We start from the raw sequence: 18,230 nt of genomic DNA, 5'->3' as shown, positions 1-18,230 counted from the left end.
TACAATCATGAATTTCTCAATACTTGCATGAATTTGAGCTTCCAAGCTCTTGCACCTTTAGGATCACAAATTTCTGAGTTTGCATGCAATATTGAGCTTTGAAGCTCTCATACCTTTACGATCATGAACTTTTAAGTTCTTTAGCAATCCTCGACTTCCAAGCTTTTACACCTTTACAATCATGAACTTTCGAGTTCGCGTGAGATACTAAGCTTTTGCTCCTTTATGATCATGAACTTTCGAGTTCATGTGTGATACTAAGCTTTCAAGCTCTTGCACCTTTACGATCACAAACTTCCAGATTCACATGTGATATTGATTTAAGCTCTCGTGCCTTTACGATCACAAACTTCCAAGCTCGTATGCGATACAAAGCTTTTGAGCTCTCACACTTTTACAATCACAACTAAGGATTTGTGAGTTTACCAACAACTTTTAATTTCAACCTATCACAATTACAAGTTTCCAAACATTACAAAAGTTAACAAATCATCAAACCAAATATATCATCACATGAAGGAATCCAAATGCAAATTCAACTCATTGTTCGAAATAAACATAACACCAATTCAAAAATAGTTCAAAATAACAAACATCATCACCAAACATCCTCAAGCAAGGAAACCATCTGCCATTTGCTTATCTACCATCTTCACAATGACACCAAGACTGGAAACCTCCCCACTTAATTCTCCATCAATAATGGGAACCTCGACAAAATCTTCATAGGACCCCCACCCACAATAGGGACTTCAACAATTGTATGTTCAGTAGCATGATCAACATCCATCTCAACTCCCCTGTAGACACGAGTATCACCTTAACAACTTTCATAGCAAGCACCTCATTCGCCTCCAAACAACAGCCTTCTCATTTGTAGCCATAAAACCCTCAACTTTCTCAATTGCCACAGATTTCCCCTTGCTAGTTTTGACCATACTTTTTGCCTCATTCTCATCCTTATCAAGAATATCAGCCCCATTCAAAAAACATCCATATTAAATATATAAAAATCCACAAATAGCCTTTATGTGTTCCTCACAAACAACCTCCTCAATCACCAAAAGTTTCTCGCTTAGATCCTTCTTCTCACCCTACAACTACCCCTTTTTAAGGGTAAGTGAACCCACTTCATCATCTAAATCATTACGACTCACCAATAGGGCATCCTACTAAAAAACAAGCTCAGCTACCTCAATCGATTGGAGCTCTTTCTCCTCCAAAAGCTTTTTCTTCTTGCCATCAAGGCAAACACATGTCGTCATTTAGGTCACCTTATCAATACAATAACCTTCAACTCAACCTTAATCAACTTAATATCCTCATCCCCCATTGCCAACTACTCCAACTCACACTCCTTCTCCCAAAGCTAGCTCTTCAAAGCAACAAAGGCCCCCTTAACACGATACCTTTCTCAAACCACCCTAACAATATACTGCCTCCAACGACCATCCATCTGTCGCCCATCCCTCAAAGTAGTAGCAAAAGTGATCATGGCCTTTTAGTGCACCACATACGTCATAAATACTTACGGAGTTAGTGCAATTCACATGAGCTTGATACCTTCCCACTCGAGCTATGTTGTTCACCCACTTACCCTACCGAAAATTGACCATCACAAATGACCATGTGAATATAACCCTATTAGCATCCAACCCATCAATCAACCATGTGTTCTCCACCATGTGGCGGTCAAACTCACTCAAACAAGCAACTTGGTAAAAATCAGAACTCAACTTACCCACACTCCATAAGGAGTCCACAATAGAATCAGGTGACACATGATCTAACCTCCACGCCTCCCCTTATGGCTACAAATAGATAAGAAATAACTTACTGACTTCTTCACGAACGACCCCCACAAAAGCTTCCTACGCTTCCTTTATGGGGGTAAGTAGAACCCTCGCTCAACTCACTAAATCAACCTCCCATTGGAAGACATAGGGCCTTTCCCCTTATTAGCAACTTCAATAAGGTCTAGCCCTTCATCCACCACCACCACTACCCTTGATTCAAAACCCCCCACTTTGGTCTTTTTGCTAGAAAAGACATCATTCTTAGTGCAACCAAACCAGTGGACCCACTCGTTGTAGTTGAGTTGGTCTTCTTTGGCAAATGAAATGAGAGAGTGGTCCTCAAAACAACAATGTTTTTCTACTTCTTCACTAGAAGAGGCACCACCATTTCCTCCTTAGCTTATCCAACCACAACCATTGGTTGATGGACACTTATAGGCCTTTACTTGTTGTTGTCCACCTTAAACTTGGTTTTCGACTACTTCCACATACTATTTCCCATTATACATCCACAAAAACCAACATTGTATCAAAATATAACACAATGAATAACAACGATAAAAGAAAAGAAAAAAATCACCTAAGGCAACCGCACTCACCCTCCAAAGCTCTATCGAGACTAATGACGCTTGACAACGTGAGCACAACCTTTACATCTAAAGGATGAGGCAACTTCACCAACTCATTACACTCACTAACCGTAGCCTTTGTAATATCTATTTTATCCTCGTCATTGAATCTATGGGGATTCTCCCTCTAGTACCAAGAAAACTCAATTGCCCCATCCGACCCTTGAAACATAGAATTCCCCATCTTATGCTCGATGGTTGCCTCTATACAAACATAATCACTCTTAAAACCCTTGAACGATTGGACAAACAAACTAAATAGACCCCTCTTTTTCCACTCGTTCAAAGAACTCCAACCTATAGGTGAACTCACCTTCATCTAATAAAAGAACATGAACTTGACCAGGGTCGACTCCATCCCCAAATAAATACACAACACTTAGAAGGCTCAAAACAATTCCCAATTGTTCGGATGAAGTTAGCTTTAGGCAACATTCACTCGTCTCAAAATGTCACATTCAAGAGTACTAAAAGGTAAAGTAATGCCAATGTTATGAAGAACACAACAATATATATACATAAACGAGTGAGTGCACATCTCCTCGCCTAAGTATACCCATTCACCCTTGACATAGGAACGAACTGCAAACAAATGAGAATTAGAAGGTGTAGACAAGGCATAATTGTCCAATAGCATCACCATCGCCTCCTTTGTATGTAACTGACTCTCATACCAATCAACTTCACCCTTCACCCACTTATTTCCCTCCCTGTCCAAAGGGCCTTTAACCTTATCATCACCCAAATCCTTTGATAATGACACTGCAACTTCTTCAACCCTAACAAAGGTGGGCTCTGCCATCACCATTTGTTGAACCACATTAGTAGTAATCACCCCTACACTACCCACACCAAACGTCCCTTCACGGACAGTAGGAGGAACATTCTCACAACCTTATAGCAGCATCAAAGAAGTCACTATCCTCAAAAAATAATCTCAAATTCCTCTTCCCCCATTCCAACACACATGAAGACAACACGGGCCAAAAAACTAAAAAAAAAATAGCGAGGAGGAAGAAGGATACCTAAAGTGTTAATAAATTGGGACAAAATTTGGAACACAAAACAACAACCTAGGAACTCACGAACGAGCAAAAACAATGAGCAAACACAAGATGACGTACAACAAAGCAAGAAATGAACAATTTCTAAAAACCACTCTTAAAACATAAAGCATAACTATTGCCCTTTTTCTCTCTCTCCTAATAAACAAACCACATTCAAATTCGATATGCAACAAACGACCCAGATCTATCGTTGAAACAACAATTATTACTCATTAAAGCACACAAGAAAACTATCAAAAGTGTACGCCATACGCCAACAACTCCATCACTTGATCAACAAAAGTCAAAGGTGAACACACTAATAATTCCTTCACTCTACGAAGTTCAGAACTTGGGGGCTTATGTGCTACCAGCACAAACAGACCGAGGTGATGTCATAATGAGCTTAAATTGGCCGAGTAGCCTCGTCAGCTCATCATAATAAACCTAGAAATCTTGCGCCAAATCTCCATAAATCTTAAAATGCACTTAAGAGCGACATATCAGGGATAATATCTCTACCCATAAAACACTCCACATAATCACAAGGATATATTCCCAATGTATCATGTAAAACTATCTCTTAATCAAGAGATATGATCAACCACAACCACCTATATATGGGGCATCATGTATCATTTTAACCTTAATTCTACTCTTACCTTGGACTTTTCTCTAACTTGAGTGTTAAAGTGTCTTTAGAAATACTTTCACCTCATTGATATTGAAGTGACCATGATGTCATCCCCACCATCAGTGCACTTACAAATGTTGGTAAAATAGATACATTTCATGTGAAGACTAGGAGCAAACGAATTGAAGGAGAAAATCACCAAGTTAACCTTAAGTAGGTACAATATGATTTTTTTACACTTTTATTTAATTAAAAATATTATAATTATGTTTTTAAATAATTATATAGGTCAACAATCTTACCATACATAAATAGTTATAATCAGATGTTAGTATAATTTTTTTTATACACAAGTATGTTTTATAATTCAATTCTAATAAATAATTTACTTTATACGATATATAATAAATTAAAAAATTATACTATTATTTTATCACAAATAATGACATATGATGCATTTTAAAATAATTATCTTCAAACTCACGTATTATATAGTGTACCATCTTCATTGATCATTAGTTTCATCTAAACTTTGGTAATATATATTAAGTGTCTTCTACACCTTCATATAGTTAGAAATTGGTTAAAACCCTTATTTGGTCCCTTATAATATTTTTTTGTTTCAATTTAGTCTAACTTTAATTTTTGGTTTCAATTTGGTCCCCAATAATTTAAATCATTGCAATTTGAGACTTCCGTCCAAATGATTTAAACGAGGTTAACTGGATGCCACGTGGATGCCACATGGATGCCACGTGGATGCCACGTAGATGCACAGGTGGATGCTAAATTTCATGAATACACGTGGAACCAGAACGGTCGTTCTACTTGCACATGTTATGTGTTAATTTTGCAACTGGAACGGACCGTTCCAAATGTAAATTTAACACAACATGAGTGCATCAGAACGGGCCGTTTTGAAACCAGAACGGGTCGTTCTGAAACCAGAACGGGCCGTTCTGCTTTTAGAACGGGACGTTCTGAATCCAGAACAGCCCGTTTCCAAAATGCCAACTTCATGCTTTTTATTGTATTTTTTTTTCATTATATATATATTAATAAAAATACAATAAATTAATATTATTTATGAATAAAAATACAAAAAAAACCAAATAAATAAAACCTTCCAAAATATTTCTTTGATTTGAACTTATCCAGTTCAAAATCTTGACCAAAATGTCGCAATGTGATTCAAAAATTGAAAATAAAAATTCATAACATATCATAAATTCAAAGACAGAAACATGATTCAGAAACTGAAAATAAAAATTCAGAACATAACATATACTAAAAAAGTTCAAAGAAATTACTGAGAATGCACATGAAATAACATATACTGAAAAAGTTCAAAAATTCATCCTTGATTGTATCGTGTCAATTTGGTAGTAAGTGGTTCACTCCAGTTTGACTAACAATGAAATAAAACATGCTACCATTGTCCTTAGTGATATACTGTATAGTCTAAATGTTTAGCAATTGAAGTTATCAATCCTCATTGACAATATTACCAAATCTAGTGTTTGAAATGTTTTGTACCTTGAGTGTCTTTCTGTGAAATTCTGGAACCAGAACGGCCCGCGTTCTGAAACCAGAACTGCCTGTTCTGGTTTCACTCTTGGTGTGTAAATTTTGTACCTGGAACAGGCCGTTCCAGGTACAAAATTTACACACCAAGAGTGGAACCAAAACGGGCCGTTCTGGTTTCAAAACGGGCCGTTCTGGTTCCAGGTGTATTTAAGAAATTTGGGATCCATTTACGTGGCATCCACATGGCCACCGATTAACTTCGTTTAAATCATTTGGACAGAAGTCTCAAATTGCAATAATTTAAATTATTGGGAACCAAATTAAAACAAAAAATTAAAGTGAGATTAAATTGAAACAAAAAATATTATAAGGGACCAAATAAGGGTTTTAACCTTAGAAATTCTATGAAAAGTAAAGAATCAAACAAAATAGGGAACAAAAATAAAATAAAAATAGGACAAAAGATTCGTCGATAACCACTAGAATAATAAAATAGTGAGCAATAAAAAAAGAGAATGAAATTTGTAACTTTCCGTTGGTAACTTTCCAGTAATTTTCATCTTCCTCATTGGTTATGCTAAATCACGAGCTTGTGTTGTCATGTCACGCCTCACCCGCTCTTTTTCTGTACCTGTTTTGTGTCGCAACCAAGATTTATGTGTTCTCATTGCACCTTCGTTATAATACAGTAGGTGCATTTGATGCTTACCTCAAACACTAATTGAATGGGATCACAAATAATTTTACAAAGAAGCTTTAACACTATGGTTTCATTCATTCACGATTGTCAGAGGAGCGACAATAATGTAAAGGAGTTTCCAATTGGGAAGGAGGTTAGAGAGAGATCTAGTTTGAAGAATGCACAATATTATCATAAAAAAATAGATGAATCTAACAATCAATAAACACTAATGAGAAAATAGTTAATGAAATCAGTTATTTTGGCTTACAAAGTTGATGGGTAGTTGTACAATCAATTTTTGTTCCTGCCGTTATAATAGTGAGGTAATTTTAAAATCAATTAATTATGAACGATTTTAAAAGTACCACAACCTATTTTGTATGTATGGATATCTCACAAAACCTAAACTAGAACCACTGTCGAACCTTCAAAGAAGTGCCTCATCACAAAACAACATCATCCTTGTCAATAGCTTTATACACGAAAAATTCTCTCCATGAAAACTTGCAAGCAAAAATGTGCAACCAAAACCCATCACCACGAAACCTACAAACCAAAACCATCCACAAAAAGGTTCTTCTCCATTCAACCCATCATTAGGGAACACAAAACAAAACCCATTGTGAAATTTTGATGAGTTTTGTTTCTATTTTGCTGGAGAATTGACTTTAATGGCTCGTGATGATTCAGACAGAAGCCAAAGAATTGGTCAGAATCCAATGACATTTCCTTCCTCTTTCTCTTTCTCTCTACAACTTGATCCCCTTTCACTTTGCAAGGTAGAACGGTTTGAGTGAAGAGGCATTGTGTGTAGTGATAGGGAAGGAAACTTAACCCAAAGCAGAGGTGATGAGAGAGTGGAGAAGAGAGACAAAGTTGATAACAAAGAGAAGAGACCTTTCATAATTAAGAAGAAGAATCAAAGGGAGTTAGATTCTAATAGAAGAAGGTACCCACTATGACAAAGAGGAGTTCCCTTTTAAAATATGTTATACAAAAACTGATCTTGTAAACTACATATTTAGTGTTTATTTGGTATCTATTTTTTAATGTAATTTCTTCTTCTCTTTCTACGTCTAAATGTTTGATTTATGTGAAAGTTGATATATATATCGCTTCAAATTTAAATGTAAAAAATCACATCAAAACTTGAGTGCAAACATACACTTAAACAATTAAGGATTTCATATACAACATACAAAGTCCATTAGATATAACCTATTCAATAAGTTTCATATACGAAATTGGTTATTCTTATATATTTTTAAAATCAATTCTAATACAACCAATGAAATTATTTATAAAATTTTCACCGCTGCTCATTATATGGCAGGTCCCATATCTCAACATCATATCTATGTTTTGCACTAGGGAAAGTGGTGCACCATGAACCAATTGTGACCTTATTTTCATGTTTAAATAATGAAATTGAAACGGCTACGGTAAAACAGGTTGAAATAATTGAAAATCTAGTAGAAAACAAAAGGAAAACTAATGCAGGGTGGTCCCATGAAACCAAGCATTGTTTTTTTCTCCGTTCTCATCTTGTGAGTCACAGCTATATCACTGACTGTCCATAATCCATAGGCATAGCCAACTTACGCTCTGCCACTTTGCCTATATGTTCAGGTTTGGCTCTTTCCCTTTTCCTCTCCCTCGTGACCTTCTCTCTTTCAATTGCTAATTTCTAAACAAACATTCATTCTCTCTTCATATCCCCTTCCCATCTCTCTCCTTGTCCTATCCTATTCCTATATTCTCCAACTCTCCATCCCACCTTTTTGGCTTTTGCCTGCAATTGGGACCTTTAAAATCTATGGTAACCCCAAAAACTTACTTTTTCTTTACTTTTTTACCTTTCTACTTAGGGTTTAGGGTTTTGCACCTTCTAAAAAAGGCCTTATCTTCCTGGACAATCCCCCAATTAGGTGTGTTACACATAGACACAAACTCTCAAGATATTTATTCATTTCAAACTTTCAAACAAAGTTAGTTCCTAAAAATCACTTCTCTCATACTTGATATATAAACAAACACTTCATTGAACTAAGGATCTTGTTTATAGCAATGACACCAAGTTGTGGAAGAACCTATGGCTATGGATTCAATTTGCACTTCATTAAATCTTGTTCATCCACATCCACCCTAACTTCACCTACCTCTTCAACTACCTCAGAAACCACCAACTCTCCCCAATCCCAATCAATCTTCACCACCAAACCTCGAACCCTCCGAAAGCGACTCAACCAAACCTACAACGAAGCCGCGACACTCCTCTCCACAGCGCACCCCAATCTCTTCTCCGCTAAAAACCTAATAAAACCCCAACGCTTCACCAAACCGTTAACGGAACACACCAACGACTCTTCAGAACCGTTATTACTGTTCAGAGAGTATCACCATAACGATAACGGTAACGGTAAGGGTAACGGTAACGGTAGCGACGCTTTCTCTTTTCTACGCGAAGGAAAACGCGGTTTGAGAACGGGGCCAAACAAGGCCTTCTTCGGTGTGCGAGAGAAGCCATGCGAGTTCAGCGCGGGAATAGCGAACTGCGACGAGTTCGAGAGCGAGGACTTCGACTGCGAATCGATTTTGGACGAGGAAATTGATGAAGGAATCGATAGCATCATGGGAGGGAGAGTGGAAGACGGAGGCGGCGGCGGTGGTGGTGGTGGTTGCGGCGAATTTTGTTGCGGCGGCGAACGGCGGAGTCCGTGGTTTGGTGTGAGGGCTCTGCGGCGAGTTGAGGATGCGAGCTGGTGGAATTTTCTGGTGGTTGATATGGTTGAGATCTCGCCGGGGATGAAGAAGGATGCGACGGAGGGTTTGGTTCCGGCGACGGAGAAAAAGAATAATAATAATAAGAAGAAGAAGAAGAAGAAGAAGGTGAAGAAGGAATTGGCGGAGATGGGAGTGGGTGAGGGTTTGTTGCTGAAGTTGAATTACGACGACGTTCGGAATGCTTGGTCGGACCGGGGGTCGCCGTTCGCCGGTGGCTCGCCGGGAAATGGCGTCGCCGGCAGTGTGAAATCTAAAAGGAAAAAGGTTTGAACTTCCAAGCTTTCGTTTTTCACTGTGAAATGAGAGTAAATAAATATAGTGTAAACTGTAAACTCTTTCCATAAAAAAAAATTAGGGTAAATTATTGGAAATTAGGTTTTTAAATTTTTTTTAACTATTTGAAAAAATAAATGTGAGGAAAATATACTTTATAAACTTATTGTTTTATCGATTGAAATTGATTTAAAATTATAAATTATTTAATATATTTATTGCAATTTTTAATGTATTTTTAAAAAAATATGTTAAAATGAGTGTTATTAGTATTTTTTAAAAAAATAAAATTAGACATATATCTAAATTATAAAACGGAAAAAGATATATATCTAAATTAAAAAATTACATTTCTAAAGTTATTTCTTGGTTATTTAAAATTATTAAAAGATAGTTTAAATATATAGAATGAATAAGTAAAAAAAATTTAATTTTAGTTTTTTATTAAAAAATTATTTTTCATTTCTCTAAATTTTAATTTTATTATTATGTATTAATTTTAATTATTTACTTATTAAAATATTAAGTGATCTTACTAAATATTACCTATAACTATTAATAATATTATGTTAGTGTATAATATTTTTAAAATAATTTATAAATTTTTAAAATAAATATTATTTATATATTTTTAAATTATCATTAGAGAGAATTTAAAATAGTGATTTTAGATTTTAGAAAAAAAATTAAAAAATATATTTTATAGGAACTAAAACTAAAATTTATTTATTTTATAAAAATAAAAATATTTTGAATTAAATAATATTTATAAATTTTAGAAGAAAAAAAATTACATATATCAAAGTTAAAAGTCGGCCATTTTATAGGTAGAAAACATATTTAAGATTAATAATTTGAGGTCAATTCAAAAGCTAACGAATCAATTAAAAAAAATATCACATGATGAATGACCTACTTAAAATATTATTTTTTAAAATTTGGAAACTTGTTTGAAAGTTATGAAATAGTTTAAAAATCTACTTTCTTAATCATTTAACCTAAACAGTATAATTTTTTTCCGGTACAAACTTGTAGGATATTCTTCGCCGTTTGCAGGTGTTATTAATTGGGTTTCAAGCTCTAAATATTCCAAATTCCAAGTACATTTTGTCCTACCATTATTTAAATTTAAAAAAAAATTGCATGATTTTTTTTTAAAACTATGTTTTCATTATAAAAAATGGGGAAATTAGTTGCATGTACTTTCATAACCATCAGTATATAGAAAAGAAAATCATCTATGATCACCTTTTTTTTTTTAAGATAAGAAATATTATAAAGATTGTCACAATAAAGATTGAATCTAAGTCCTCATACTTTTAACTACTTCAACCTCTTTTTATTTAATTACTAAGCTAATTCTAGTGGTTTATAGTTATTTAAACGCTAGTAAACAGAAAGAATGAGAAAAAAAATATTAATATAAGAGATGATCCGGGTGATATATTATATAGAAAGAGATAATATCTGTTGCTATATATAAAATTCAATTATCCTAATTTATTTAAAAATAAGAAAAATACTTAATTTAATTAATAATAATAAATTTAATTGAAAACTACCTCTAACACAAAAACGGAAGGTTTCCTCCACCTAACTAAAGTGATAAATAATTGGTTCCCACTTCCCACAGCATTTATCTCTCTAGGTAGCACCCCAACAATGTCTTTGATGCGATATTTACGTAATTTTATTACAATATTTATTTGTTAGGATTTTTATTTATTTTTTTAACATCAGACATGTGTTTGTGTCGTTGCTCAATGTTATTTCGATGCAAAAGCACGTAATCGTTTTTATAATTATTTTGTTATTGTAATTCATAAGGTTAAAACAAAATAATTGAAGTATGTTTATGAAGGGTGAGTTGGTGTGGTTGCAGGACACGTGGACAGGGAATTGAGAGATGACAGAAAGAAAAGGACAGCGCAACGCCTGTGCCCTAATCAGACTTCAGTTTAAAAACTTCAACCAATGAAGGCATGAGGTGTTAAAGAAAACGAATGAAGGCATTATTGAGTTGAATTGTTCACATTTTTTTATAAATTAAAATTAACTTTTATATGTGTTAATTTGTAAAGCTTTTTATATAATTTTTTTAAAAATTATAAATTAGTTAGTGGATAAATTTATATAAAGAATTTTTTTAGAAGTTTATGTAGACACATTTTGGGAAGAAAAAAAATATTTGTTAGAAAAAGGAGTTTTTTTTTTTCGTTCATGATATGTTTTTTGATTTGGTTTCGTATAGTGGTTGGTCACTTGGTCCAACATTTGAGGATTATTATTTAAATACTTTGGTAGACTGTCATGTTTAGAATTTTTTTTTAGAACAAATTTTGGACTTGTGTGATGCCTGCAAATATAAAGTTAGGTTAAGATTCTTCTAAATCATAATAAGTTGTTGTTTTAGCTAGTCACTTAGTTGGTGATTACTATTTGTATCTTGTTTTTTTATTAATAATACCAACCATCTCATTTTTTTTTAATTTTAAAAATACTTTATCACCGATAACTGCAACATTATTTATTCCACTTCTTTTTAAAAAAAATAAAAAATTAAGCGATGTTATCTTAATCGAAAATATCATAATACTATATTAGCACATCAGTTGTCAAATTAGTAAATTACTAATTGAATTGCATAAATTATTTGTGTTATATAATATTTATTATAATATTAAGATAAATTTATATTATTTGCATCACAAATTAATTAAATATGTATTATGTATTAATGAACTGTTAAACCGGTAAATTACAAGTAGTAGCGGTCAATACTTTTACGATTCCTTCAAAGTTGTCACACGTTTGTGCATTGTCATATACAAATTTTTTTTTGTCAAAATGTCACCCTTTTATTTGTTTTTAAGCACCAGAATGTCACACTACACATTTTATTGATCAAAATATCACACTTTTTTTTTTAACTTTAAATTTTAACTTATAAAATATATTTTTAATATATTTTTTAAAATAATAAAATACAAAATAAACTAAAATAAAATATTTTATAAAATAGTAAGTACATAAATTTAAATATTTTTATTAAATTAATTTAAAGTAAAAATCATTATAAAAAAGTGTACAATCTTTTTTTTACTTAAGTTCTTTAAACTTGTTATAAAGGTTAATTTTTGTATAATATGTTTGATATTTATTTTTGTTTGAACAATGATTAATACTCATAATTTTCATAGTTGTGAATTTAATAGAGTCACTTTCATGTCTTGAATTGGTTCTAAAAAGTCTTCATAATTATTTTTACTTTAAATTTTAATTTATAAAAATATATTTTAATATATATATATATATATATGCATGCATATATATATATATATATATATATATATATATATAAATGAATGAATAAAGCATAATATATATGTTATTAAAGAATGTTTAAATTATAAATTAAATTTAAAGGATAAATTAGATTTAAATAATATAAATTACAAAAAAAATTGCATGAATTTTTTTATTTTTTATTATTAAAACACAAAATACATTAAGAAAAACATAAATCACAATTGTTGCAATTGTGGACATTTTTTCTTGAATGTCCAACAGTTCAGACAAATTTTAGTCATAAGACAATATAAGATAGATCATTCATTGATCACAGTTCTCATAGAGAGATAGAGACCTAAGACACACACATTCCACCAACCATGCGATGAGTGCACTGTGACATTAGGGGATGTGACACTCCAACCAGGACTTAGGGTAGATGGAAGAGTAGTTACTGAACCTAATTATCTAGATTAGGAGGAGTTGCGTGAAAGACTTTTAGGTGTGATTCCTCCGCTGGGAGTGTGAAAATGGTTTGCAATCAAACTAGTGTGGTTGAGAGAAATTATAAAAGAAAAACTCCCAAATGAATCAACCCAATTACAATTACAAGCATATTGTAAAGCCTACATAATGTACCTATTTGGAGGTGTTATATTGTCGACCAATCATCCAATAGAGTTAACCTTATGTATTTAAACCTATTAATAAATTTTGACAATATTATAGTTAGGTTTCAACATGTTTGACAACATTATATAGAGAGATGTATCTAGGAAGTCTTGCAGGTGCACAAGTTATGAGTAGGTGTGCATTATTGTTATAGTCTTGGGCATGACATTGCATACCTTTCATGATACCACAAGTCAATCATTCATAAGGATAATATCCTCGTGCAATTAGGTATATAAAATTTAAACATATTTTTGTCCTTATAGTTGTTACTATTGCTTATTTACTCACGTCATATATATATATTATACTAGATGGAGTGGTGGCAGGTTAAGGCATTCCGGGACACCAAAAGGTGACTTAGTTGGGCATAGGTCAAGAATTGATTACATGCAAAATACATAGGTATACATATTTCCTTTAAATTGTTAATTGTCACATATTAAGACATTAATATTCATTCTTAATTTTACAGTTCCTTTGGATGCCTTATAAAGGTTATGAGTGCATATTGCCAAAAAATGCATTTAAAAATTCAACAATGTGAAACACTTTTACTATTTTAATTTATTTTGCAGTGGTTGAATGGCAACAAATGGATAGGGTAAAACTCCAATTTGGTTTATGCTAAAATATACCATCATCGCCTATAAATTTGGATCAACAACATGAGACATCCATGCAAAGAAATGCTTACAATAAATGGGTAGAAGAACATGCCCACTGGATCCAACAATGGATGAAACACTAACAAAACGTTGTAGTAGGACAACCTATCCATAGTCATTCATCTCATACTGATGAATATATGGCATTGTATAGGCAAAATACAATTCTTTATTTGTCTATGCCCCAACAATTACATGACCCACGAGTTGTAGAAAACATTGATGATGGTCAAATGTTACAAGTGCTAATAGAAATGCCAACACAATGAGAATGTCCACAACAAAATATAACTCCACATTCAAACCCCATTGTTATTGATAATATGGAAAATGATGGTTGAGAATCACAAACTTATTCAATTGTTATAACTCCTCCAACACAACAACATCTTGATCAACACTCTAAAGCACCAATAACAGACAAATTTTTTAATAACCTATTGTCGCAACCCAAAAAATTTTTATCTCGCGACTAATGGTTTAGACATCCTTTTAAAGATCTCATCAATTAAGGAATGTATGGACACCAGACTAATCCTTAATTAATGATTTTGAAAAAATGAGTTTATGGAGTCGCCACCAATTTTTTACTCAAAACATTGGAAAAAGAAAAGGTTTTAAAAATCCAATAATGGTCTTGATAACCAGAATTGGGTTCGGGGACGATTACGTGTAGGGAAGATATTAAACACCCCTACAACACCCTCAATTGGTACCCTATGATGAAGTTAACGTTATAAACAATAATAATGTAAATATGAAATCCCCTTTTATTAATAACTATTTACATGCTTGAAATTTAAATTATACAATTGACTCTAAAATGTCTACATGATTGCTTTTATTATAAACAATATTTATCAAGGATAAGAAATAAAAGAGAGAGAAGAAAATTAACTGAAATACCTCTTGAACGAGCTCTATTAATCTTCAAATATGGAGATTTAGGTGCTTTGTGACAACCTTTCACACTATAATAAGCCTCACAAAACTCAAGAAATATAATAGGAGAGAGAGAGAGAGAGAGAAATTTCGAGTTCTAAGGATCTTTGGACGAAATTTTGGAGGTCCTGGTGAAATGAGCCCAAACTGTCTATTTATAGACTTCAAAAAGGGTCCAGAACGACCCGTTTCAAAATCGGAACGGCCTGTTCTGGATATGGTCGTTCTGTATTAATTTTGTAGGAACGGCCTGTTCTGAAATTGGAACGGCCCGTTCCAGGGATAAAACTAACACATCCTTTGGTAGACTGGAACGGCCGTTTCAAAGAAGGGTTTTTAGGCCTTTTTGTTAACTTGGAACGGCCCGTTCCAGTAAAGCTTTCAACCCACTTTTTATAAGCATGGAACGGCCCGTTCCAATCTTGGAACGGCCCGTTCCAATTTAGGGTTTTTGGCCATTTTAGAAACTTGGAACGACCCGTTCCAAATTCGGAATGCCCCGTTTTAGTTTTGGAACAGCCCGTTCCAGTCTTCTAAAATCAGCTTGTTTGGGCTTTTGGGCCTTCTAAAGTCCTGTCTTGTTGTTTGCATGCTTCGGGAGCTCCTTCCCTCCATAACAGAGGTCCATTTCCTTGTTTGTATGCCCCTGGACGAAATTGGGTGTCTACACCTATTTGGTGTAAATGTTGGTTTGTCATAATCAACTACAACATATTTGCAAAATATGTATCCTAATGGTGTCTCATTTTTAACCAACATGAATCTTATCTTTAGCAAGAGCCAAATACTATACTTCTGCATTTGTTAATGATTACCATTAATCTATATCCCAAACTTAATAGATTGTTGATTATGAAAACAATCATACACGATATCCAAGACAAACTTGTTCTCATCCCAATCCTTCGCAAAATAGAAAATCGCCACCTGTGGAATTAATTGGTAGTCATCTTCGATATTGAGATTCGTTTTTTAATTTATTTTTGTATTGCACTTTAATTTACAACCATGAAAATTAGGAATATTAAATTCACAACCATAAAAATTAGGAGATTAATTATTGTTCAAACAATAAAAATATCATACACATTAAACATATTATACAAAAATTAACCTTTACAACAAATTTAAAGAACTTAACTAAGTAAAAAAAATTGATTTTACAAGTTTTTATAATGATTTAACTTTAAATTAATTTAATAAAAAAATTTAAATTTATGTATTTACTATTTTATAAATTTTTATTAAGTTTATTAAGTATTTTATTATTTTAAAAAATAATATATGAAAAATACATAGTTGTTTACCATTCATGTATTTATATATATGTATGTTAATTCTTTTCACTAGCTTACTGTTTACGGTGAAACTCGTTTTATGGATTCTTTTTATTCGAACTAGCACGACACACGTTTCAATTTAGGTATGTTTCGTTTTGAGATATTTGAAGTACAACGAGATGGAGCAGAAAGATTTAAAAACTACTTGTTTCTAAATATTCATCAATGATTAACAAGTAATAATATTCATGAAAGTAAATCCTTAAATAAACATCATGAATGATAGATACATTTGCAATACAGATCATGGTTCACTTGCATAACTAACAGGAATTACAATGCCAGAATGCTAGAACTACGTAATCAAAAGAAATAAGAAGAACGAACTACACTAATACTACTCCTAAAAAGAAAACAGAAAAATGGCTGAGAAGGAATCATACCCAAAAACAATTCCGTGCACGAAAGCCATATGCGTAGGCAGAGAGTGCTTGAGAGTATAGTTTTAGTATGAGTTTCCCGACCTCCGTAAATTACCATGTTTTGCATATTTATAGAACTTAGTCAAGGGCAGTTAAATATGTACTCGTGAGTTATTACGTGGTCTGACAGATAACTTCTCATAACCGTTAATCCCACGTGTTTTTTATCTTTTCGATTCACTTTCCACTAACTGTTCCGTTTTGACTCTTCAACCCTTTTTGGAAACCTCTGGTAACCTCCTTTATCTATTTTCGAGCATTTCTCTTTTCGATTCGACTTTCGAGCGCAAATAATTAAGGCCCCTGATACAATCCTAGTAGGTGTTGACTTTATCTTCATTTCGAGTACAAAACACCTTTTTCGAGTCATACGGTTTTCGAGTAACCCTAACACTTACCCTTTGTTATTTTCATGTGATTTGGACTGCAATGATCATACTATGTATGAGAGCAGAGTAGGGTTAGGTTGATGTCTTGAGGCAGGTCTGCAGCTGGCAGATGGAGTTTATTCTTTATGTTATTTTTAGCTACTTAGTATAGCAATTGGGTTGTATTTTGTATATTTGGATTTTTAAGCCCCAGGCTAGACATATTTAGTTATATGTATGTTCTTATCTGTGTGGTACTGTTGTGGGTTGCTGTGTGACGGTCAGACAGGTCGTTACACTTTAGTGGTATAAAATTTAAAGTAAAAAAATACGTTAAAAAATTAAATTTCGAATACCCGACTTCTCAATATTTATAAAAGTGTGACATTTGTATTAATAAAATGTGCGGTGTGATATTTTGAAGCTTACAAAATAAAAGAGTGACATTGTGACCAAAAGTTGGTCACACACAGCACTTGAAGTTGCGATTAGGCATGGCAACGGGGCGGGGCGGGGGCGGGTTTTACGTTCCCTGCCCCCGCCCCGCAAATTTAAACCGCCCCCCGCCCCCGCCCCCGATACCTGCCGGGGGTAAAATCTAGGTCCCCATCCCCACCCCCGGCAGGGTTCGGGTTTCCCCGCCCCGTCCCCCGCCCTCGCTCCTATTTTTTTTCTTTTTTTCTTTTTATTCTATTTTTCTTTTAAATAAATATGAATAATTTTAAAAAAATAAAAGAAAATAAAAATAATATAAATTTTTACATATAAATATTTTTAATTTTGGTTTATATATATATAAAAATAATTTTTTAATTATATTATTAAGCGGGGCAGGGGCGAGGGCGGGTATGGGTGCGGGGGCGGGGTGAGTATTAACATCCCCGTCCCCGCCCCCGCCCCCGATTTTATCAATCAGGAAAAACCCGAACCCGAACCCGAACCCGATAAACACAGGTTTTCCCCGTCCAAATCGGGGCGGGTTCGAGCGGGTACCCACGAGGACGGGTTAGATTGCCATGCCTAGCTGCGATGCTCCCTCCAAAGTCACACCATTCATATTCTAAAAGCACTCACATAGATCATTCTCGAAACTTGTTGAAGTGTTTATTTTGGTGGCGCATTTACATCTCAAAAAATATTAGTAAAATGCTTCCCA

At 33.5% G+C, this 18,230-nt stretch overlaps 1 protein-coding gene across 1 annotated transcript; it reads left to right on the top strand.

Moving 5' to 3' along the window:
* Window positions 1-7,891: 7,891 nt before the first annotated feature.
* LOC109804447 (protein CHLOROPLAST IMPORT APPARATUS 2) lies at window positions 7,892-11,860 on the top strand. Its single transcript, XM_020366273.3, has 2 exons — window positions 7,892-9,362; window positions 11,254-11,860. Exons 1-2 carry the CDS (start codon window positions 8,382-8,384, stop codon window positions 11,272-11,274), a joined length of 1,002 nt encoding a protein of 333 aa, XP_020221862.1. The 5' UTR covers window positions 7,892-8,381; the 3' UTR covers window positions 11,275-11,860.
* Window positions 11,861-18,230: the final 6,370 nt, after the last annotated feature.

The sequence above is a fragment of the Cajanus cajan genome, chromosome 1 (assembly GCF_000230855.2).
Source record: "Cajanus cajan strain Asha chromosome 1, NIPB_CcT2T_4, whole genome shotgun sequence".
Taxonomy (NCBI): Eukaryota; Viridiplantae; Streptophyta; class Magnoliopsida; order Fabales; family Fabaceae; genus Cajanus; species Cajanus cajan.
The sequence above is the reverse complement of the archived record's forward strand: the minus strand, read 5'-3'. Positions and strand labels throughout refer to the sequence as shown.